The 22682-nt window shown below is 42.6% G+C and overlaps 1 protein-coding gene and 3 non-coding genes across 4 annotated transcripts; all 4 read right to left on the bottom strand.

Annotated features, from left to right (window-relative positions):
- Positions 1-88: 88 nt before the first annotated feature.
- LOC146570410 (histone-lysine N-methyltransferase SMYD1-like) lies at positions 89-6557 on the bottom strand. The gene is made up of 10 exons (XM_085278828.1): positions 6283-6557; positions 4746-4922; positions 3750-3963; positions 3527-3657; positions 3174-3212; positions 2063-2249; positions 1894-1986; positions 1620-1783; positions 446-614; positions 89-366 (listed from the first exon to the last, which is right to left on the bottom strand). The coding sequence occupies exons 1-10, from the start codon at positions 6417-6419 to the stop codon at positions 274-276; spliced, it is 1404 nt and encodes a 467-aa protein (XP_085134954.1). The 5' UTR covers positions 6420-6557; the 3' UTR covers positions 89-273.
- Positions 6558-10339: 3782 nt separating this feature from the next.
- On the bottom strand, positions 10340-10445 carry LOC146570409 (U6 spliceosomal RNA). The gene has a single exon (XR_014893461.1). It is a non-coding gene; the product is annotated as a U6 spliceosomal RNA (small nuclear RNA).
- Positions 10446-12091: 1646 nt separating this feature from the next.
- LOC146570408 (U6 spliceosomal RNA) lies at positions 12092-12197 on the bottom strand. Its single transcript, XR_014893460.1, has one exon. It is a non-coding gene; the product is annotated as a U6 spliceosomal RNA (small nuclear RNA).
- A 2456-nt stretch (positions 12198-14653) lies between these two features.
- On the bottom strand, positions 14654-14759 carry LOC146570407 (U6 spliceosomal RNA). Its single transcript, XR_014893459.1, has one exon. It is a non-coding gene; the product is annotated as a U6 spliceosomal RNA (small nuclear RNA).
- Between the last annotated feature and the right edge of the window lie 7923 nt (positions 14760-22682).

The raw sequence follows: 22682 nt of genomic DNA, 5'->3' as shown, positions 1-22682 counted from the left end.
TGTCAACTTTGTCCTTGCTCGGCGAGCTGTGTAGATGCATTACTCAGGCAGATAAAATTTACACTGAATGATAAACACTAATGATGCCTGTAGTTACAGCACATGTATCTCCACTTTTATTGTACATACATGCAGCATATTGCATTACTAGCTGCAGCTTTGCAATCAGATCAATCTCTGCTCAGGGGCTGTTTGCAGAGCTTTAGGGGACTCGGTATGTACATGTCAGCGGACAGTTAAGATAGGAGCATCAGCGGTGAAGGTTTCTGGTGTTCAGTGCTTCAGTGCAGCGTCCCTCATGGTTTGGTACGCAGCCTTGTTCTGCTTGAACATCTTCAGCTCCAGCTCGGTCTGTGTGCGCATCCCCTAAAGCAAAAACAGTGAAATCAATGAATTTACAATTTATTATAGCACTTAAAGACCAAACATGTGAGTGCATTGTGACCTCCAGGTCTTTGGTGATGGCGTGGTTGGATCCATGGGTGACCATCAGGATGCGGTAGGCCTGACAGATCAGGCTGTGGCCCTCCTCAATCTGCCCTGCATGCCAGTGGGTGACACCTGCCCGCATAATGGCCATACCCAGCTGGGCGTTATTGGGGTGGTACAACTTCCTGTTTCCAAAAGCAAAGGGGGCGAAAGTCATCCAAAATCAACGTTTTAGATGCTTTACATACACACTCTAAAGCAATGAGTATATATTATAAATTATTTATTATTTGTAGATTTATTTTACATTAACTCTGAGCTCCAGCAGGATTACAGGCCAGGTTGAAGTAGTGTCTCATGCATTCATTTAAAAGGCGCTGATGTTTAGGCAGATCTGTTATGAAGTGATGGACTGTTTCAAAGCTCAGAAGCAGCAGATAAAAAGCGTTAGAACGTAGCCTTTGTTTGCAACCATTTGAGTTGTGCTCCTCCACATTGAAAGAGGCAGTTGAGGCGGTTTTGGTATCTGACTAGTATGCCAACTGGATGCAATCTAAGTGAAGTGTAGGACACATCCTACCAGGATAAGGTGCTGGGGCAAACCCAGTATACACCAGAGGTATTATTTACTTTTTCCTCAGTCTACACCAGCCTCCATGTCCAAGTTACTAACATAGCAACCACACAGCATGATGCTACCACCACCATGCTTTACTATAGGGGCAGTTTTAGCAGATTACAGGCAGGGACTGATTTTTTTTTTTTTTTTTTTACCTCAAAACTGAATTTTTTGCCTCATCAGGTCTAATAGTCTGGGTCTTTCCAGCTGTTCTAACAGAAGGGCCCTATTAATGAGCTACTGAGATGGCTATCCCTAATCTCTTCAGAGGAAGCTTTGTTGGAATAACCAGTTCATCGTTGCTCCCCAATCAAGACCTCAGATAGTCACTTTCTCTATGAAGAGTCCTGGTGGTTCCAAACTTCTTCCATTTCACACATGGTTTTAGACCCTAGCTCCCATGCATGACCTACCAAAGTTTAATTATGGAGGTCTGCAGAGAGTTTAGCAGACATCGGGACTCCTAAATGTGCTGTTCTGGTCTGCCTCATGGAAGCGCTTCCAGACTGGCCTCACTTCTCAAACCTGGCGGCTATGTTGATATGATACGGAGTCTATTATCAGCACTAACCTGTATCCCTCCACCATCCTGTGGGCGTAGTCTGCTGCCTTGGCGAAGGACCGCTGGTATGACAGGACCTCGCTGGCGATGCTGAGCACTCGCAGCTTGTACAGGTTAGTATCTGCCAGGACATTCTCCTGCTTCTGCAGACACTCATAACATAACTTCAGCACCTGAGAGAGGAAAGGAGAGATGCTGACTAGACTGAAGGAGTTAACGAAAGCATGGCAACAGTCATCAAGAGAGGGTTAGGTGGAAGGAAGCTGACAGGGGCGTGGTGTACCTCATTGTAATCTCCCTCAACACGTGACTTCTCAATCTTCTCCAAAGACTCCTTACTGAAGACTGTTACCTCCTTTACCTTATCCGCAGATGGCTGAGAGAATGAGAGAAAAGTCGAGGTAATAAACTGAAAATACACTTTAAAAACAGTCTAATGTTTGCCCTCGCACTTTGCTGTCTGCACCCGCTGTCATCAGGTCATCCTCGATGTGCTTGCTGCAGTGCTCACAGGTGCAGTCAAAGTGGAAACGCTCCTTTAGCTTCTTCTGGCGGTCAGCCGAAAGGTTCAGGAAGTCCACGTAGCTCACGGTCAGCTCTTCTCCCTCAGGGATTTTCCCCAGAGCCCGTAGCTCAATCCTGGGACAGAGAAGGACCGGATGGTGTTTCTCAGTCATCCAGGTCATGGTAGTCTAAGGAGCTTGAACAGAAAGTGACTGGACTTCTTTAAGTTTGGTGAAGACATTTGGTTCCATGTGTAGAGTCTCAGTAAACCCCAGTGAGGGTTTACGATGGTTATCAACCGTCTTAAGGGACAACTCTGAGGACACCACGATGCATGTAAATTGTTTTATAGCGGAGGAAACTGGACTTTGTTACCTATCTGAATATCTTGAATCCTGGAAGTTGATTAGTCCATGTTCACTATGATCTCTGCATACAAGTGTACTTTTAGAGATATGGGGCAGGTTGATCTCTTGTTTATAATCATAGAATTGTAAGGTAAAAACCTAATGCAGCCCTGAGACTAGTGACGTTTTGGCTACTGTTTGGATACACTATATTTGAACTAACGTGGATATTTAGCTATATGCAACCTTAGTGGTTAACAGCCTTAGGTGGATCCTGTAGACGCTGTGTTATTAAACTGAAAACTTCAAAAGTTCTTGTGGAAAAGCAGTTCACGTCTAAGAACTTCTTTAGTGCAACCAAACCTGCACAGATGCTATGAAGAGGAAACTATCCACAGAGATCAAAACTGATTTTGTACCAGGCTGTAAACATTTTTATTTCTGCTGTGAAGTTGTATATTTTAACACAAGTCCTATGGGGACTTGTGCACTTCTCGAGGGAGCCTCCAGTGGACATCACAGGAACTGCAACTCTAACCTCAGTCTAATATTTGTGTTTTTTTCCTCAGCCTCACAGGAGAAACAGAAAGATAATAAAACTGTATGTAGCGTTCTGCGTTATAGCTGGAATAAACACTGGCGTGTGTCTCTGTGTGTTCTCACTAAAGCCAGTCATATGTCGGAACGAGTGGTGAACGTCTGCAAAACATACCTCCTCTGAGAGTGGAGAGCAGAGCTCACAGCTGACTGGCTGCAAAGAAAAGAGAGAGTCAGACGTTTATACGCTGCACTCTGTTTAAAGTAAAGCATCGGTGTGGTCCACTAAATCTGCCAGACTCTGGCTTTATTACTGTACTTTACTTCCCCTAATATATGCCTCCATATATATCTGTAAATTAAGTCGTCACAAGCGCAAAAGACACATAATAAACAACTTCTTAGTGTTAGGAGGATAAAATTCTGCGTGCTTTCATTAAGATTTTTTCAAATTGTAGTGTTTTTTATGAAATGACCCTGAGAGGTTTATTTCATGATGGAGCAGGGCTCCGCAGCTCGGATACGTACTTCCCGTGGTTGAGGATGACGGTGCAGTTAGGCCAGCAGTCATGGTTGACCAGGCACAGGTTGGGAAAAAGACCCACACCCACAGCCTGCAGCCCTCTTTGGTCACTCAGGGTGAATCCATTACACTTGATCTGCAAGAACAGACACAGATGGCAGGAAGGGTAAGAAGAAGCAGGGGCAGGGCTAGGATGTTGGATTTGGTGATTAATGATGAAACACTAACGATGCCAAAGATGTGTGAGATATAGTCGACAGAGTGCTGCCTCGTCCTGTAAGACCAGTACTGAAGGAACTTGTGCACGTCAGCCTGGAGCTGCTTAAAGTCTTCGGCGGCCAGGTCAGCCACATGCTCCTGCAGTTGGTCAACAGAGATCAGCTGACTGTCGGAAGCGATGCCCGTGTCCTTGTGCATACGCCACAGCACACGAGCTGCCAAGCTGTCGCAGGAAGAAACAGGAAATTGAAGGTTCATTCATCCATGTCCAAGATTCCTGGGAATATCAGCCAGATCATAGTCCAGAACAATAAACCTGGCAGGAAACGCATGATGTAGTGCAATGATTCCAGGTGTAACTGGGATTTTGTTGTAGACACACAATTCTAAAACAATCATGTGACGCAAACCCCCAGCCTGGCTGATTTATTAGCCTCAGATACCTGGAAGTTCAACCTTCTGATCATGACAGCAGCAAAGGCTTTAACCAGGTCCCCAATGACCTATTTAGACTTTGGTTAAGCTTTTTAGTTGGGTTGGTCCACCTAATTTGGAACACCCCAATTGAACCCCACCCCAAAAGAAACTTTACCTATTTAGCACGTGGCTAAAACAAAATCCAATGCCAATCTTAGCTTTAGATGAGTCACAGGTAATTTGGGGATAACAGATAAATGGGATTGCTGGTAGTAACCAAATACAAAACAAGATTGAGCACATTTGGACAAACCTTGCATTATCACATTTAACATCACTTCCGGTATTAATAAATCTTAGTTTAAGCACACTTTCTGGTACTTCGCGGCCTGTAAACAGCTCTTAACTGCAGGGAATGTGTGAAGTCTGTAAGCGTTCAAGGGGAGTGAAAATCTGTCTTTTCATACAAAGTTTATTTCCCTTCTCTTCTACAAACTTTATTTATCCAGGAAGCAAAAACATTTCAGATGTTAGCACATTTTTCGATGGTGGGAAACCCAGAGGTCTCTGTCATGCACCTTTTCTTACCGAATATTCTCGCTGGGCGCGCTGCCGAGCTTCTTGATGGCGCCACACTCCTGCTTGTGCTCGTTCCAGCACGCGGTCTGGCAGGTTCGGTCGCAGTAGTGGGCAAACTTGCACTGAGCGCAGCGGTGCAGATTGGCCTTATGGCGGAAGCAGCTGTGGCACACCTGGGTGGCCAAACTGAAAGAGAAACACAGACAGGTTAATGGTAAAATCACAGAGATGAGGAGTGCTCCTATGTTCAGAGAATAATGAAAGTATGTAGCTGTTTTTCTAGTTTCCCTGATTCTCATTTCTTTATCATTCTTTAAACCTCACAGAAGTTTGCAGGTCTGTGTGTAAACTGTTTGTTTAGCCCTCTGTGCCGGTCCAAAACAACGCCAAGCAGCGTTGTTAATGCCTCTCACCACTTACAGTGTCCTCAGTCTCTTTGTAGTTTTGGACAGCTCCCGCCTTACACTGTGCAGAAACCCTCAGTACATGCCTGCTTCGGTGAGCTGCCGTCTTGCAGATACGAGCTCTTATAAGGCTGTAACACTAACACTGCTACCAGATCTGTGTCTGGTATTCTAGCACATCAACAAACCAGTGTTCCCTTTAATACCAGCTGATTTTAGCCATCAGCAAATCATTACTAACCAAAGCAAACATGTAGAACGCTCAAAAAAAAATCAGGAATCAGCTCCCGCCTGATCCTGAGATCCAATAACTTTAGTTCATTTAACGAAGGCATAAAATTTTTACCTTCTTGTATGAAATTACAGTTGCAGGCCCTCATCATAATATCTCATAGTTTCAATAAAGATCAAAGATTCCATGTCCTCGTAGAGGAACAGAAAAAACAAACTGGTTCTCTGGATGTTTGTTTTCCAATAATTTGCTGGATAAATCTTTTCTCTTTTACCTACATTTGGACACAAGAGTCATTTTCTATGTCAAAAGGTCAACTGTCAACTTTGGCGCCAAAAAAACAAAACCAAGCTTGAACGACTTTAAACTCAGATGGCTGCAGCTTATTCAAACCACTGAAACCAGCAAAGCAGACCACATCAATCCAGTTCCTAATGACGTCGCAATGGCCTCCTGTGTGTCCCAGTTTGACTTTTGCTGCGTTGTCAAACATCCATCCCTCTCAGATTTTCGGGGACAGGTCTGTTTTCTGTCTCCAGAGGCCAAACTAAACAGTGAGAATCAACCTGCAGATCACTGCATACCTGAAACCAACCACAATGTGCTTTTTTATGTTCCATATATGATGCTAAAAGCCGTTACACTCTCAAATCTGATCTTATATGAATATAACCTGAACGTTAAACCTTGTAAAGGTGCCATAATCCTTTCTGCTGGAGCCTCCTCACATTGGATCCAGAATGTCACGCTCAAGTTCACATGACACCTCGATGGCCTTCGTGTTGCTGATGTCATAGAATTCAGAGGTCTAGAAGGAAGGTCACGACCCTGAGATGGTGACCAACGCCCACAGTCTGAGTACACCTGAGACATGTTCATGCAAAACCCAGAACGACCAGGAGACCCGTACCTGTCGAAGACCACAGCTGCAAAGCTGGGCTCGGAGAAGATCACTTCCCCCGTGTTGAGCTCTTTGGCGGCCCTCAAGCCTCGACCTTTGCTCCCGGCATCAAACAGCTCGGCTCGCTCCATGTTCCCTACAGTCATTGTGCCGGGCAAACAAAACACAGAGGAGACAGTGAGGAAGGAGAAAGCAGCCGAGGGCGGGACAGGCTGAGGGAGTGCAGGACTCTCACTAACATTCGGGTGCCCTCTCTCTCTCCTCTTAGGCCGACCCCTGCAGAGGCCAAAAATAACCCTGAAGGGGTTGAACCACCTCAGCAGAGCGGTAAGAGAGGGAGGGAGGTGACGGAGGTATGAGGTGGTGCATGTGGGTACCCCTTGTTTGGGTCGGTTCCCCCAGTGGTATTTTGGTCCGGGGCAGCTGTGGCTGTCTGTCAGAGGCACATGACAGGAAACAGATTCAGTGACTTTATCTTTGCTTTTTACAGTAGAGTGGAGGTGACTGCACCCAGTTTACACTCATTAACACATAAAAGAAGATTTTAAAGTCTTCTTTTATGAAATAAATAGAAATAAAGTCACTTTAGTGTTAATTTTCATAGGAAAACAGACAGAAATACAAAGCCATGCTTCATATTTAAAACAATAAACTACATTATTCTTGTTTTAAAGTCACACCATCCACAAAGTGATGAGTCTGAAATAACTGCTGACCCAATAACCAATAAAGTGTATATCAGTCATGCTGACTGGTCACATGTGCAAATAAAAGTATTAAAAGATTCAGGACAAGTAGCGAAGAGGCAGAGCCAATGAGAAAGTGAATCCAGGTGTGAATTGTTTCATGCTGTGGATGCTGCACGCTCAGCACCAGTATGAGGAAAACGTGTATAAATGATATTTCCAGTAAATGTACATTGGTTACAGGCTGTGATTAAGGTCCTTAAAACAATACTAATACGTGGTATAGCCTGAACAACCTGATTTATCAGCATCAGCATTTAAAATGGTTTGTAAATCTAAATAAGTAAAGAAGAGACGAGAGAAACACCATTCATCTGTGCTGTGAGTATCATTGTCAGAGTTTATCCACTAGAGGGCACTCTTCAACATCCCTGTTAGCAACACAGTTCGAGGATTTGTTCCAGTTTCTTCATTGACCCTCCCATCGGCAGAGCTCCAGAGGATCTTGTGAGTACCGATTTATTCCGTCTTTCTTTGCTTTATTTTCATGAAATAATGGTGAAAAACAGTTAAATTATATTATTTCAGACTCACACGAGGCTCTCTGTGATTTTCTTTCTGTGACTGTGTGAATCAGTGATTTCAATGTTTATCTAACACACGGGTGGAGGATTTAAAGTCGGCACACAGTGTTGGTCAGTGTTGTGTTAACCGAGCACCGTTCACGCTGTACATCCGGTGACTTATTCCACTGTGAGAGGATGATCCAGCTCATCATCATAACATCTGTGCTCGCTGCATACATCAAACTGTATAAAACACCTGATTCTACAAGTGAAGGCTTTGATGAAAGAGTGAGCAGATTACTAAAAACTGTGTCAAATTCTCTCTGTTTCACATCCAAAGTGCTTTAAAACCAAACATATTGAGTTAGATTTTTCTTTAATCACTGCATTTACTATCTCATACTCATGCCTAATTTTAGAAGGAGCATTTAACATCTGGTAGAGCCCCCACTGGGACCCTCATCCTAGAAGCCTCCAAAGAAGTCCAGGTCATTGGTCCACGTCGGGCAGGCTGCGGAGCCCAGAGGAGGTGGATGCCTCAGAGGGTTTGTTACACCAGCTACACCAACCAACAAGAAATGGTTTCTTTCTGCAGTCTGATCAGCTTCCACTCTCTTCAATTTAAACATCAAACGCTTCATGAACTAAAACATTTACTTCTCTTTCATTCAGCCTCTCACTACAACCACATCCAGCTCCTACCAGGAGTCACAGGAGGAGCTGCTGGAGGTCTCACAGGGCCTGGCTCAGCTTGCGGAGGTGCCATCTCCTGCTGCTACTCCTCACAAGGCTCCCCTTCCATCTTTGGTGGCTCCTCCACCATAACCGAGCAGTTCCTGACCTCGTCCAACCTGAGCCCTGGTTTCCACTGCCAGACCAGATGAGGTGAGCCAAAGGTGTTTAGTCTTCACGTGGGTTTGATCAAGCCTGCTGTGTACACAGGTTTCACCTTTAAGCTGCTCTGTTCTCACAGTATAAATGACGTTCATACTTTGAGATCTACGTGTGATGAGTTACACAAAACTGATCGGGGTGGAGTAGCTGCAGCAGCAGCAGGCATCAAGCTCAAAGATGTCAGCTGACGTTCTGGACGAGGGGACCGACCCACCGTCATCACCTCCAATTCTTCCCCCCTTCCGATGCAGACGGTGGGTCAGCTGCAACGTGCAGAGATGACCTGATGCTGCCGTCTGCATTGGCTTACTCTGACCCTACTCACCCATCCCTGTTGCTTGTCACGTGTTTCCATGGTGTTATGGTGTGAAGATTTTTGTGCTGAGGAGTTTTTGTTTTCTGTTCTCATACTGATCCCCTATCAGGAGCTCAGTCTGAGCAGAGTTCTCTTTTTTCTCCTCCACTGCCCTTTTGTGTTGTACATTTCATTGTTGTTCTTTACGCTACCTGTTCTGACCTGTCTCCCCAATGTGAAGTTTGTGTAATGTATGTATGGTTGCAAGAGGTCCAATTTTGCTGCAGGCAACTGCAAGTCACAAATAAAGGCTTCATCAAATCAAATCATCGACATGGATATCACCAGCACAGTGACATGTCTCCAGACTCCTTTTTAAAAAAGAAAGAACTATTTGCCATCTTTGTTTACAGTTATTTCCACCACAGTGATAAGAAAGAATTTATTAGTCCCAGAAATTCACTTTGTTATAGCAGCAAAGTAGAAAGAGAAGGAATAAATCAATAGATGCAGCATACCGAAGAACAATAATAACAATAATGCAAAAACAGAAGAAAATATAAAATATACAAGGTAGAAGAAATATTTAGACATGCATGTAAACAACAAGACAAGCTCAACAGGTCAAACAGTGCAAACATGATTGAATTACAATTACACCTGATTTGATAACAGAGTTCACTTCTGTGTGATTTCAGCTCAGACCAATTTTTGAGATATTCACAGTCATATGATGGAGTTCAATTGGAAACATCAGTGTCAGTGATGAAGGTCTTTACACTCCACCACACATTTCAGATATTAAGTCACACTGAGGAGTCGGTCCGTGGCCTCCATGCCAGGAGGAAACACTGCAGAATGAGAAGGACATTTTCTACAGACACACTTTATCACTGCTTACTACAGGTTAGCTCAGTCGTCTGAGGAGAGTCAGGCCGAGCGTGAACGAGTCTATAAAGAACTAAACATAACAAATGTTACAGAAATCTGCTGCCGTTTTAACCTTTAAGCATATTTCAGAGCCTCAACTTCTCCATTTCTTTAAAGATAAATCAGTACTTCAGCTTCGCCCTGAGGCTGTTCTGTACTTCTGAGTATCTAAGTATTTGTGTACTTCTGGTCCTGGCACAGGACTGAAGCATTATCCACACTAACCCTATCTTCAGAGACCAACAGGATATAAAAACTTCATTAACTCTGATCAAAGTTTACATTTCAATTCAGAGCGTTTAAGTGTCCCCTCTCTCTCTTTTAACACGCACTCATTAATTTTATAAATATTTTAATAATATAAAAATATTACTTAACTGCTGTTAAACACGTTTCTGAGCACCGAACCAGCCTCTGATCAGGAACGTTTACAGCATAATGTGCGGCTTTAAACTTCACACTGATCTCATGTTACAATCCTGCTGTGATCTCAGTAAAAGTCATGCAGGAGAAGCAGAACTTAGCATGTGGACAAAAATCCTAAATCTTAAAATTTAAATGTTTCGGCACCGCTGCCATCGCCTGCTTGTGTACCACCAGGGGGCGGAGTCAGAGGCACTTCCTGCATGATTTAACTTTACAGTCAGTCAGCTAAAGAATGATTAAACACAGATTTTGTGCGTGTTTTTAAAAGAGAAAATGAGGAACGCTTCACGAATTTGCGTGTCATCCTTGCGCAGGGGCCATGCTAATCTTCTCTGTATCGTTCCAATTTTAGTATATGTGCTACCGAAGTAACACGACAGCTCCAAGGACCCGGGAGCTATTTAAAGCCCTCCGTCACGGAAGCTGTCTGAGTCACGGTTACAGGAGGAAGAGGCTTAAACTGCGTTTAAACTGATGGGAAACTGCAGCAGAAACACGTCTCGGTGCTGCTGGGTCGGTTATACATCTGTAAGAAGACACAGAGGCTCAGAGAGCGGCAGTCTGAGTCTGTTCCTCATTCTCTGCTTTCACTTTGAGCCCGTGAGACACACGGAGGCATTGTGGGTAATATACACAGATCGGTTGTACTCACACGCTGCTGATTGGACGGCTGAAGGCAGCAGAACATTACTCATTACCACTTGGTGGGAAATTCGGCACATAGTATATTTCAGAATCTCAGCTTATTGTGGGCAAAAACGCGGATCAGCTCCTTCAGGCTGCGGAGGTCGCGGACAAACAGACTCCAGGACAGCTTGTACAACAGCGCAATAGCCCTAATCAATGCTAACAGCTGACAGCAGCCAATCAGGTCCAAGCTGACCTGAATATCTGCCTTTATGGACAATAAAAATAATACTAATAATGTGCAATAAAAATATACACTCATTCTTTTTATTTATGAAGTTACTGTGTTGTGTTCTCTTGTTTGTGTTGTGTTGTACGTATTGCCAACGTGGGACAGTTTTGCAATTTCGTTGTACTATTGCACTAGGTATGACTGCAACGACAATAAAGCGTTATCTCTTATCTCTTAAAACACCAGCCGCAGTTCCAGTGGCTGCCTCAGGGCGGCGCTGTGTGGACGCGAAGCTGAGGAGTGTGACTGCAAGAGGAGGAAATCAGCCGCATCACCAATCTCATTAAAATTATCAGTTACTTCTGATCAAAGCATTAACAACGTCACAAAGATGACTCATGACAGCCTGCACTAAACTAGTTGGACCAGGTTACAAACCGGCGTAGAATATTTGTGAGATTTTCAGGTTTATGTCGGTTTTCTTCTGGACTCTCCACCATCTGACCCTAGAACTGAAGAAGCTTCTCGGGTGAGAGGTGAAACGTCTTCAAGCAACTTAAAGAAGTCCAGACTCTTTTCTTTCCAAGCTCAGTAGACGTCGGTTTTCTTCCCACAATCCCCGCCTGAAGGAGGACCGGTGACTGTGAAAGACTTTAGCCCAGCTTCACTAACATTTGAAGAACTGGGCAGTTAAAAATTGTGCTTTTAATTTTGAAATGTAGGTCAGAAAAAACACATTTATTACAGCAAATGAACATGCTCTGTATTAATTCACAAAAGACAAACTCGTACAGTTGCAAAATACGGCTTCAAATATTATTCTAGCTCCACAACCTCCTGAGGAAATCGGCTCACACTGTGGGAAATATTTGAACTTCATGTTTTTTATTTCAGACTTTCGGCTGGGATGCTACATGAGGGCTGCAAAGCTCTGCAGAGCAGAAACTCTCTGTCACCAACAACCATCGCCGAATTTATTAACCCCCCCCCCTCCTGCATAATTCATGTACAACGTTGGGGTTGATATAAAACTCGCTTTATTGATTACAAACCAAAGACACAGTAATTTAGCTAAATATTGAACGAAGTCTGGCGCGCACAGGAGCTACAGTCAGTCAGCTAAAGAATGATTAAACACAGATTTTGTGCGTGTTTTAAAAGGGAAAATGAGGAACGCTTCACGAATTTGCGTGTCATCCTTGCGCAGGGGCCATGCTAATCTTCTCTGTATCGTTCCAATTTTAGTATATGTGCTACCGAAGTAACACGACAGCTCCAAGGACCCGGGAGCTATTTAAAGCCCTCCGTCACGGAAGCTGTCTGAGTCACGGTTACAGTGGGAAGGGGCTTAAACTGCGTTTAAACTGATGGGAAACTGCAGCAGAAACACGTCTCGGTGCTGCTGGGTCGGTTATACATCTGTAAGAAGACACAGAGGCTCAGAGAGCGGCAGTCTGAGTCTGTTCCTCATTCTCTGCTTTCACTTTGAGCCCGTGAGACACACTGAGGCATTGTGGGTAATATACACAGATCAGTTGTACTCACACGCTGCTGATTGGACGGCTGAAGGCAGCAGAACAAAAGCCGACTCAACAACCCTCCTCCCACCCCCGACTGACCTTCACCCGCCCTGCAGGCTGGGAGAGAGACACCATCAGGAGGGGGGAGGAGAGAGAAACCCGGCCCTGCTGCACTCAAACAGAAAGACCTCCACAGGGTCCGGATCTTGCATCAGGACTCAGATCCGGAGGTTTTTCTGAATCCCAGCAGGACCTGGACTCATTCTGCTGCTGACTGCCTCTGAAACAGCTCCTGATCTGGCCTCTATTTTAAAACCTCTCTTAATTATTGTTATACTGAATGCTGCCTCTGAACATTAAGTGTATGTGTGGACTAAAATCTGCTTTGCTGTCTTTATTTTCCTGCGTTAAACTGAAGGAGGAAGTCTGCTTTTGTTTAAATGATAAAAACAAAACCTGCAGCTCCACCAACCTGCCACACAAGGGCGACACTGAGATATAAGAGTCTCTGATTTAAGACGACAGACCTCACCAGACTCCGTATAAAAATTGTAATATTTAGCAATCTCAGGGCATCGCTGTCTGACTGCAAGCTGCATAGTGGGAGTGCGAAAGGAGGAAATCAGCCACATCACCAATGTCCACTAAAAGTATAAATTACTTTGATCAAATCATTAACAAGGTCACAAAGATGACTCATGACACCACGGAGTAAACCAGTCGGGTCAACCTACAAATCCAGAATAAAATATTGATCAGACGTTCAGGCTTATAACGGGTTTCTTCCCACAATCTCCCATCTTAAGGAGGACAGGTGATGGTGAACGGCTTTAGCCCAGCTTCACTAAAGTTTGGAGAACTGAACGGTTAAAATGATGGTTTTAAGTTTGAAATGTAGGTCAGAAAAAACACCTTTATTATTGCAGATTAACATGCTTAATTCACAAAAGACAAACTTGTACATTTGTGAAATACGGCTTCGAACATTATTCTAAGCAGAGGTACACATCCTGCTGAGAAAATCGGCTCACACTGTGGGGAATACTTGACCTTCATGTTTTTGTTTTTTTTATTTGAGTTTTTCGGTTGGGATGCTACATGAGGGCTGCACAGCTCTGCTGAGGAGAAATTCTCTGTAACCAACATCCATTGTTGAAATTATTAAACCTCCCTGCATAATTCAAGCACAACTTTGGAGTTGCTATAAAACTCACTTTCTTGGTTGGAAACCAAGGACACAGTAATTTATATAAATATTGAATGGAGTCTGGCGCACACAGGAGCCACTTCTCTTTTTTTTATCTTTATTTTCTTCTGTGGAATTTACTTTGAAAGGTAATTAAAATATAAGGTAATCCATAGATGGTTGTGGAAAAACACCCCCCAGTTTTACTCCTCAGGGCCACTGCAGCCTGCTGAGGAATTCATCTCAACACTCATGTCATTCATTTTGACTCAGACAGCAGAGGAAACAAACTTCATCTCTGCGTATATTTGGATTCAGCGAGTCTTGAAAATCTTTAAATGTATGAAAATCAGATTTTCTCTGTTCAGGTAACACTCACAGTATCTCTGGTCATGATCTCTGTCCTTCCACAGGTAGGGTGGTGGTGGTGATGGAGGGGATTTCCTTCAAAAAGTCCTGCCCAAGTTGAAGTACAACTCAGGTCAACTGTGTGTTTTAATGACAGTAAATACAGAAGAATGAATGTATATACTTGTATCAAATTTAACATAAAGAATGACATATTTTAATATTGTGTCTGACTCCAACACCAACACGTGTTTGTCCTGCTACAGCCACATTAAGGGCTGTAGCAGGACAAACACGTGAACTCTCAGAATGGCCTCCATTCGTCAATATGACATCCATTATGAGCTTAAAACGTCCAACAAAAGGAGCAAGTGCTGACTCTCCAGGTTGGTCCAGCTAATGTGTGACCTCCAGCGGCGCCTCCTGTGATGTTTTTAATTTTTGCCTTACACAAACTTCCCTTACGCAGTATCATTAGAAGGTACAGAATACATTTTCACTGATCTGCAGATAACACCCAACTTTATCGATCCATGAAGCCAGATAACACACACTAATTAGACTCTCTACCACCAGGGGGCGGAGTCAGAGGCACTTCCTTCTTGATTTAACTCTACAGTCAGTCAGCTAAAGAATGATTAAACACAGATTTTGTGCGTGTTTTAAAAGGGAAAATGAGGAACGCTTCACGAATTTGCGTGTCATCCTTGCGCAGGGGCCATGCTAATCTTCTCTGTATCGTTCCAATTTTAGTATATGTGCTACCGAAGTAACACGACAGCTCTAAGGACCCGGGAGCTATTTAAAGCCCTCCGTCACGGAAGCTGTCTGAGTCACGGTTACAGGAGGAAGAGGCTTAAACTGCGTTTAAACTGATGGGAAACTGCAGCAGAAACATGTCTGGGTGCTGCTGGGTCGGTTATACATCTGTAAGAAGACACAGAGGCTCAGAGAGCGCCAGTCTGAGTCTGTTCCTCATTCTCTGCTTTCACTTTGAGCCTGTGAGACACACGGAGGCATTGTGGGTAATATACACAAATCGGTTGTACTCACACGCTGCTGATTGGACGGCTGAAGGCAGCAGAACAAAAGCCGACTCAACAACCCTCCTCCCACCCCCGACTGACCTTCACCCGCCCTGCAGGCTGGGAGAGAGACACCATCAGGAGGGGGGAGGAGAGAGAAACCCGGCCCTGCTGCACTCAAACAGAAAGACCTCCACAGGGTCCGGATCTTGCATCAGGACTCAGATCCGGAGGTTTTTCTGAATCCCAGCAGGACCTGGACTCATTCTGCTGCTGACTGCCTCTGAAACAGCTCCCATTTTAAAACCACTTTCAATTATCCCAAAAAGTTGATTATGTTCATTGTGTATGACCTCCTTGGCTTTGGTGACTCTCCAGGTTGGTCCAGCTAATGTGTGACCTCCAGCAGCCCCTCATCTATTAGCTCTATTAGGGACGTCTCTACACTAACGTTAGTTCAAGACAGCTGTTATGTTCTTTTCTGTTTTGTTTTTTTTGAATAACACCAAGGCATTCTTCTTCCTTCAATTTATATTATACATGCTTCCCATAGGCGGTATCATCAGAAGGCATAGCATACATTTTCACTGCTATGCAGATGACACCCAGTTCTATCTATCCATGAAGCCAGATAACACACACCAGTTAGTTAAACTTCAGGAATGTCTAAAGACAAAGACCTGGAGGACCTCTAATTTTCTGCTTCTTAACGGTGATCAAACTGAGTTTATTGTACTCGGCCATGAAAATCTCAAAAATATGGTATCTAACCAGATTCTTACTCTGGATGGCATTACCTTGGCCTCCAGTAACACTGTGAGGAACCTTGGAGTAATTTCTGACCAGGATATGTCCTTCAATGCACATATTAAATAAATATGTAGGACTGCTTTTTTCAATTGCACAATATAAAAAAGAGCATAAGAGAGAGCATATAACCCCTGTGCTTGCCTCACTGGACTGGCTGCCTGTGTACAAACATTTTAAAATTCTTATGTTTGTTTTTAAACGCTTTAACAATCTTGGCCCGGCCTTACCTCTCTGAGCTTCTTCATCCTTACACACCCTGTCAGTCTCGTAGGTCAGCTGACCAGTTGCTCCTGGAAGGACTGAGATCCAGGAGGAAGCTCAGAGGGGACAGGGCCTTTTCTATCCTTGCTCCTAAATTATGGAATAACTTGCCCTTGCACATTAGAAAGGCCCCTTCACTGTCCGCTTTTAAAACACGTGTTAAAACCCATTTTTATTCTTTGGCTTCTGACCTCAGGGAGACTTAGTTAACAACTAATTTAAATGCAAGACAAGCTAACTAATTATTTATTTGACCTTTTTTTTTTTAAACTTTATTTGGCTTTTAATTATATTTTATGTAATTTTATTATTATATTCCAATGTACAGCACTTTGCATCTGCTGTGGTTGTTTTAAAGTGTTTTATAAATAAAGATGATGATGAAGAAGAAGAAGAAGAAGAAGAAGATGATGATGATGATGATGATATCTCTAAAATTAGAAATATCCTGTCTCAGAGTGAAGCTGAAAAACTAGTTCATGCATTTATTACTTCTAGGCTGAACTACTGTAATTCATTATTATCAGGATGGCCTAAAAACTCCCTGAAAAGCCTTCAGTTAATCCAAAATGCTGCAGCAAGAGTACTGACAGGGACTAGAAAGCCACTCTCTTCACTGGCATCCTGTTAAATCCAAAATCAAATTCAAACCCCTGCTCCGGCAGGTGATGACGTACCTGCTTCCGGGTCGAAACTACTCTGTGTTTATTAAGGGTGTTGTGTTTTTAACATTTTTTAATTCTTTGTATCTTGCAGTATTTAATCTGAACAAACCCCTAAAAAAAGGCAGTGATCTCCGTCGGCCTCTCTCCGTTTTTATTACCGCTATTCATTTTAAAGCTTAGTTTTTAAAACCTTACGATGCTACAACAGCCCAGCTCATGCAGCAGTATATTAATGACTATGTCACGGATCACAGAGTGTACAGGTAATTGGACCCCAAAAAGCAGACTCAAAACTCCAAAATATGTACAGATTTATTGATTAACTCATGAATCTTTAACGAAGTCGGGGGAACGAAAGACTAAGGCTCACGCTTTGGGGGAAAATGAGGAGCGCGGCGCCCATGGGGGAACTTCAAGAGAAAGGGGAGACACAATTAATAGCACTCAAGCTGTGTCCAAATTCATGGGCTGCATCCTCCTGAGGACGCATTTGTAGACCGATTATGTCACAGCGATGTGCCGAAGGCTGTCCAAATTCGTAGACTCCTCCGAATGCAGCCGACAAATGCGTCCTCCTTTTCCCCAAATTTGAAGGATGGGTCGGGTGTGTCCTTAGTGGCCTACCATATCCCAGAATTCATAGCGCGGCCCAGACAAACTCCAGTTTTCTACCAAGTTTTAAAATTACTCTTATTAATCTTTCTGGGTCACAAAATAAACTTTTAACATATTTTCAGGCGAGAATGTGGGTGTGTAAACTTCAAATATCTGCTTGATTTATCAAGATATCGCATATTTGCAAAAGCGCTTCGACGTTTTCGGAGACGTCTGCTACCCACCAGCTCGATAGGTAGCCGAGAGCTCGAGGGTCACTGAAGCCGCCGAGAATGGCACAACTCCCAGCACATCATTTTCAGATCACCGCGGCCTTTCGCTACTCAGGTTAAACATAATATATAAGTCACTTAGACAACCTAAAAATGTTATTGTTTGGGTTTTTTCAGTGTTTTATTTGTTCGTGAGTAAATCGGTTTGGCTGAGATTAAAGTTATTAGATTAGATTAGATAAAATAAAACTTTATTAATCCCCCGGGTGGGTTCCTCCTTGGTTTTTACACCGCTCAATAAAAGTCAAACAGAAAAATGATTAAACAGAAGTGTGAGACGGTCGAGAATTTACGCCAGTGTCCTGTTATATTTTAGATAGCAAGAAGCAGACGGCCGAGTTTATTAAACTCCACCGAGACAGCGGTGACGCTAATCAGACGGCTAGACCGTCCAATTTCCCCAGCCATTTACTTCCGGCCTACCCGACCTTCTGAGGACCCGACTCACGTAGACCGCGAAGGCCGGGTCCTCAGGAGGATGCAGCCCATGAATTTGGACACAGCTTCAGGTTACCCGGAGCGAGACAGCTAGACTGCATTAATTGCCGAGGCTTACAGGCAGAGCAGGACCGTAGAGCTTAGAGGGGAAGAGGTGTCTTTGGAGGGAATCCAAGGGAGAGAGGCAATCAAGCAAGAGGACAGGCAGGCAACAGACTACCTTGCCGAATGCTGATCACTAATTGCACAAACAAAAATCAAACGGAATCCAAAATCTCACATGGAAAAAGCAAAGATTTAATGCAGAACCTAGTTACCACCGAAGGGAGACTAACAGACAGGCGAAGAGTAGCCATGGAGTGGATAAAAGTTAGTGTTCATCCTCCAGCTGTTTATATTATGCTAACATAGCTGAGTCGCTAGCGATCACATATTTCACATCATTATATACACTGGCTTTTTGTGACGGAAAAAGTGTGGACTTTATACCAGTTTTTAAATTGTGTTGATAGGCCACGTAAAACCAGAGTTATGATAAAATTATATGTAATGTTTGGTTTTCTTCCTGAATACTGTCGTTGTTTATATTTACTGCGGGAAGAAACGGTGTTTTATAAGGAAAACGCTCGAAAGCCTGTGAGCAAAAAGAAAACCAAAACCACCCTTTCCTATTGACCGAAAAATGTACCATGTCGACCAATCAAAAAAATGATATGGCAACATAGCATTTAGTTGTTTAGGGAGGGGGAAGTTTTACGAGTGACGGCGGTGTTTTGAGATGTGAGAGATTTGCGACGTTTAGCGCTAATCTTGCGTAGTTAGTGTGTTTTGTTGTGTAGTTAGTGTGTAGTGTAGTCAATAGTTTTGTTGTGTGTGTCAGAACAATGAGGCGACTGCTGAATGTTACAGGTGTTACAGGAGTGATACATGTCCTGTTGTCAGGCCTGCAGGTATCAGGCTGTTGTTCTCCTTTATCTCATAGTGGACAGAAATGATTTTTTGGAGTGTCACAAATAATTTGTGTGGCATCAAATTTGATGCAGAACAGCTGATTGTTCTGTAAATAGTTTGAAATGTTTATTTAAAAAACGCCTTGGCTGCATTTTTAGGTAAACAGCTGCAAAAAAACTTTCTTGTTTACAAAACTCAGTAACTTTTTTGAAGAAGTAACTATATAATTAATTGCCCAGCACTGGTCATTATATACTGTATTTTACAGACAGAGTTACAGGACTCTCTCCCAGACCACAGACTCGTAATACAAGTCAGAGCTTTATAAAAAAAAGAAAGAAAGAAAAAAAAGAAAGAAAGAAAATTGTGCTTTCAAAATTGGAGTTCAAGTTATCTTTACTTCCAATAGTGTTAACATCCTACACAGGTCATGAACAAGATTTTTTCAAATTTCCATTGTAAGTGGGCTAAAGCAGTTAATTAAATGTAAATGCTGTAATTTGATTATTTTAATAAACCATGTAACTTGGATGGATTCGACGCTGGCGTGACCACAGTGCACACGTCTGCTGTCTGTCTGCGTCTGCTCACAGAGGTCCAAGGGACCGCTCAGGGACACATGAAAAATTAGAGGGAACATACAACCAGATTAACATGTGAGTGAAGTTGCCCCCCCCCCCCCCCCAATCTTCTTCAATCAAATAAAAATGGTATCAAATGTTTGTGCTGCAAAAAATTTCGTTTGTGCTGCATTCATTTTAAAGATATTAATACAAATTTCTAGATGTCATCAGAGGTCAACTCCCCCCCTGTTTGTGCCGCTCTCATTTACATTAAAAATAAAAATATTATAATAATATAATATAATAATAAAATATTAATATTAATAAATATTAATAAAAGAATGTCTTGATGCATACTCAATCATCCAGGTAAGTCTTTTCTCTGCACATTTTAACTGAAATAACAGGGTAGGGACTTTGTATATTCCATCTGTGTAACTCACCTTGGAGAATCGTGTAGTGTTTGCTAGGAACACCAGTAGCCAGTATAGGTAATTGATAAGCACAGCTGGAGAGAATTGGTAGTTATACACAGTCTATATAAGCTTGGTGAGTAAAACAAACCTTTGGGGGTTTATGAGGAGAAAGTAGTTACAGTGAATTTACAGTGGTTAGAAAGCAATTATAGCCAGGGTGGTGATTGAGAAGCGCTTGTGAAAGTGAGTGGATTTAAGAAAGTGAGTGATTGGGGTGTTTCAGTTGGTTTGCTTTCTTTTCTTTCTGACTCTGTGTGTTTGTGGTACAGTGGAGTAGGTAAGTTATCAGGTGTAATAGATACATGGACAGGCGTAGGTGGGGGAAATGGAGCCCAAACTTGTGAGGGAGCTTCTGGAGTTCAAACTCCACAACTGCTGAAGGGTCAAGAAGCAGAGAAAGATGTACAATTAAGAGAAGAGTTGAGACCTTCAGGAAAAATGATGAGTACAATTGATTATTTCATGTAAACTATCAGAGTGTACTATTCTGCTTTCATGTGTTCATTTGTTTTGGTTTTTTTCCCGCTTTTACACGTTTAATCTTGATGGAAAGAAAACTAAAACTGAGCACTTGGTGAAAGTGGTCTGCTCTGCCAAAGAGGCAAATGAAATGCTTAAGGATATTTCATTACAGCCACTTTGGTGGACACTGTGGATGGAAGAAGACTCAGACTATCATGGCACACTATTACTTCCCTGGCATGGAAGGGGACATTCAAAAATGTGTGAGTACAGTTCTTCAAGATGAGCATGAACAAAGGTGTGTGTTTTACTGTGCTTTTCTTTGTTTGTACTCTGTTGGTTTTGTCAAACACATATTATCTACAGCTATAAGTTATTGTGCTGATTATTATGAAAAGCAAGGAGAAATTTAGACTGTTTTTAAGAATTTAATGTTACTCTATTTGTCACTAGGTTGCTCAGTGTCCACAATGCCAATATAACCAGGGCAATATCATCCCATATGGAAAGGATGTATATAAATCTTATAAAGTTTGTATCTGTCTTTTGTGAAACTTGTATGAAAAGCATACAAGAGTGAAAAAAGATATAAGATCCCTAGAAAAATTATATAAATGAAACTTGTATGTTTTGGATACTTACTAAAACAATATATGAAAGTGGCCACTTTCATGAGTAAATCATGTAAGCCTTATATGATTCACTATATGAAGTAGGCCACATCTGATGCAAGTTTTTTCTATTTCTTTTCCATATGGGAAGGGAAAAAATTATACATTCCAATAGTTGTTACAGTAATGCAGACAGAATAGTTGATACTATTCAAATACTTCAAACATAATATAACAAACTTGTCTTTTTTCCTCATAATTCACAGAGCCCTTTGAGCTCACTGGAATGGATCTTGTTGGTAAACTAACCTTAACAAATGGCGGTAATCAATACATTTGTGTCATGATTGATTATTTCACCAAATGGACAGAGTCCTACCCACTAAAAAGTAAAACAGCAGATGAGGGCACCGGTGTATTCTTGATCTCTTTTACAAATTAGGTGCACCTAAAAGACTGCTAACAGACCAGGGCTCAGAGTTTTCCCACAAGGTACAACATTAATAAATAAAGCAAATATGTAATTTCAGCTGTGATGACTAATGTGATCAACTTTTCAAGGTCATCTATGACCTGTGTGAAACTCTGGGCATCAAAAGAAGCCTCTGCTCAGCATGTCATCCCCAAACAAATGGCCTTGTGGAAAAATTAAATGGCACAAGCCAGAGGTTAAGTACTGCCCTTTATATTTAATGTTGTAACTACGTCACAAAACTGCATATTGAGTATATTTTTCTTTTTCATGCTACCAAATTTCAGATCCCTCAATAAACTGGTGACTGACCACTCAAAGAGCTGGGACAAATTTCTGCAGTTGACTATGTTCGGGCTCAGAACAAGAAAGCAGGTGACTACAAAATAAAGCCCCCTTTTCCTCATGTTCGGCAGGGAGGCAAGGTATCCATTGGAGATCCCAAAGGAATGCAGGTAAAATGCTATAATGCACTTGAGGGAAAATGTTTTAATCCAGTTTCAGTTACTCGGTGTCCTTCTATTTTGGCAGATTACAGAAGAAAGCGTCTGTATGATCATTTCAGTGAAGTTTGTGAGGGCCTAAAATCTCAGGAGGTGGTGTATGCTGAAGTGACCAAAAATGCCAAAAGCAGCCAAGAAAATATCCACAGGAGAGAAACAAAAAGGGGAGAGGAGGATAGTTTTCAGGTGGGAGACCTTGTTTTGCAGAAAAATATAAGGCAAGAAGAGAGGAAAGGTGGCAAACTGGATTTGGATATGGTGGGACCCTTTAAAATTATGAAGCCGGAGGGCAAAACTTGGTGTCAGAGAAGGGAAAGAGGACTCTCAAGATTAACACAGACCAATTGACACACTACTTCCAGCCTAAAGAGAGGGTCCAAGCAAAACTGAAGGAACTGTTTGCTCCTTGTGAGGGGCCATCAGCACCACCAGTGTCACCACCTTCCTGTTAGGGGAAATCGCCGGTGCAGTCTTGCTGTGACCCAGAAGATGATGACTAAGGAGATGGTGAAGTTATTTTCTGAGAATGTTGACTTGGCCCCTGGGAAAGAGTTGGAAAGTGAGGTATGTAAACT

This window comes from Mchenga conophoros, linkage group LG7, assembly GCF_057382185.1.
Source record: "Mchenga conophoros isolate Kocher_MC1m ecotype Shallow Benthic linkage group LG7, M_conophoros_male_GT1.1, whole genome shotgun sequence".
NCBI classification, from domain to species: Eukaryota; Metazoa; Chordata; class Actinopteri; order Cichliformes; family Cichlidae; genus Mchenga; species Mchenga conophoros.
This window is presented reverse-complemented; position numbering and strand designations above follow the sequence as displayed.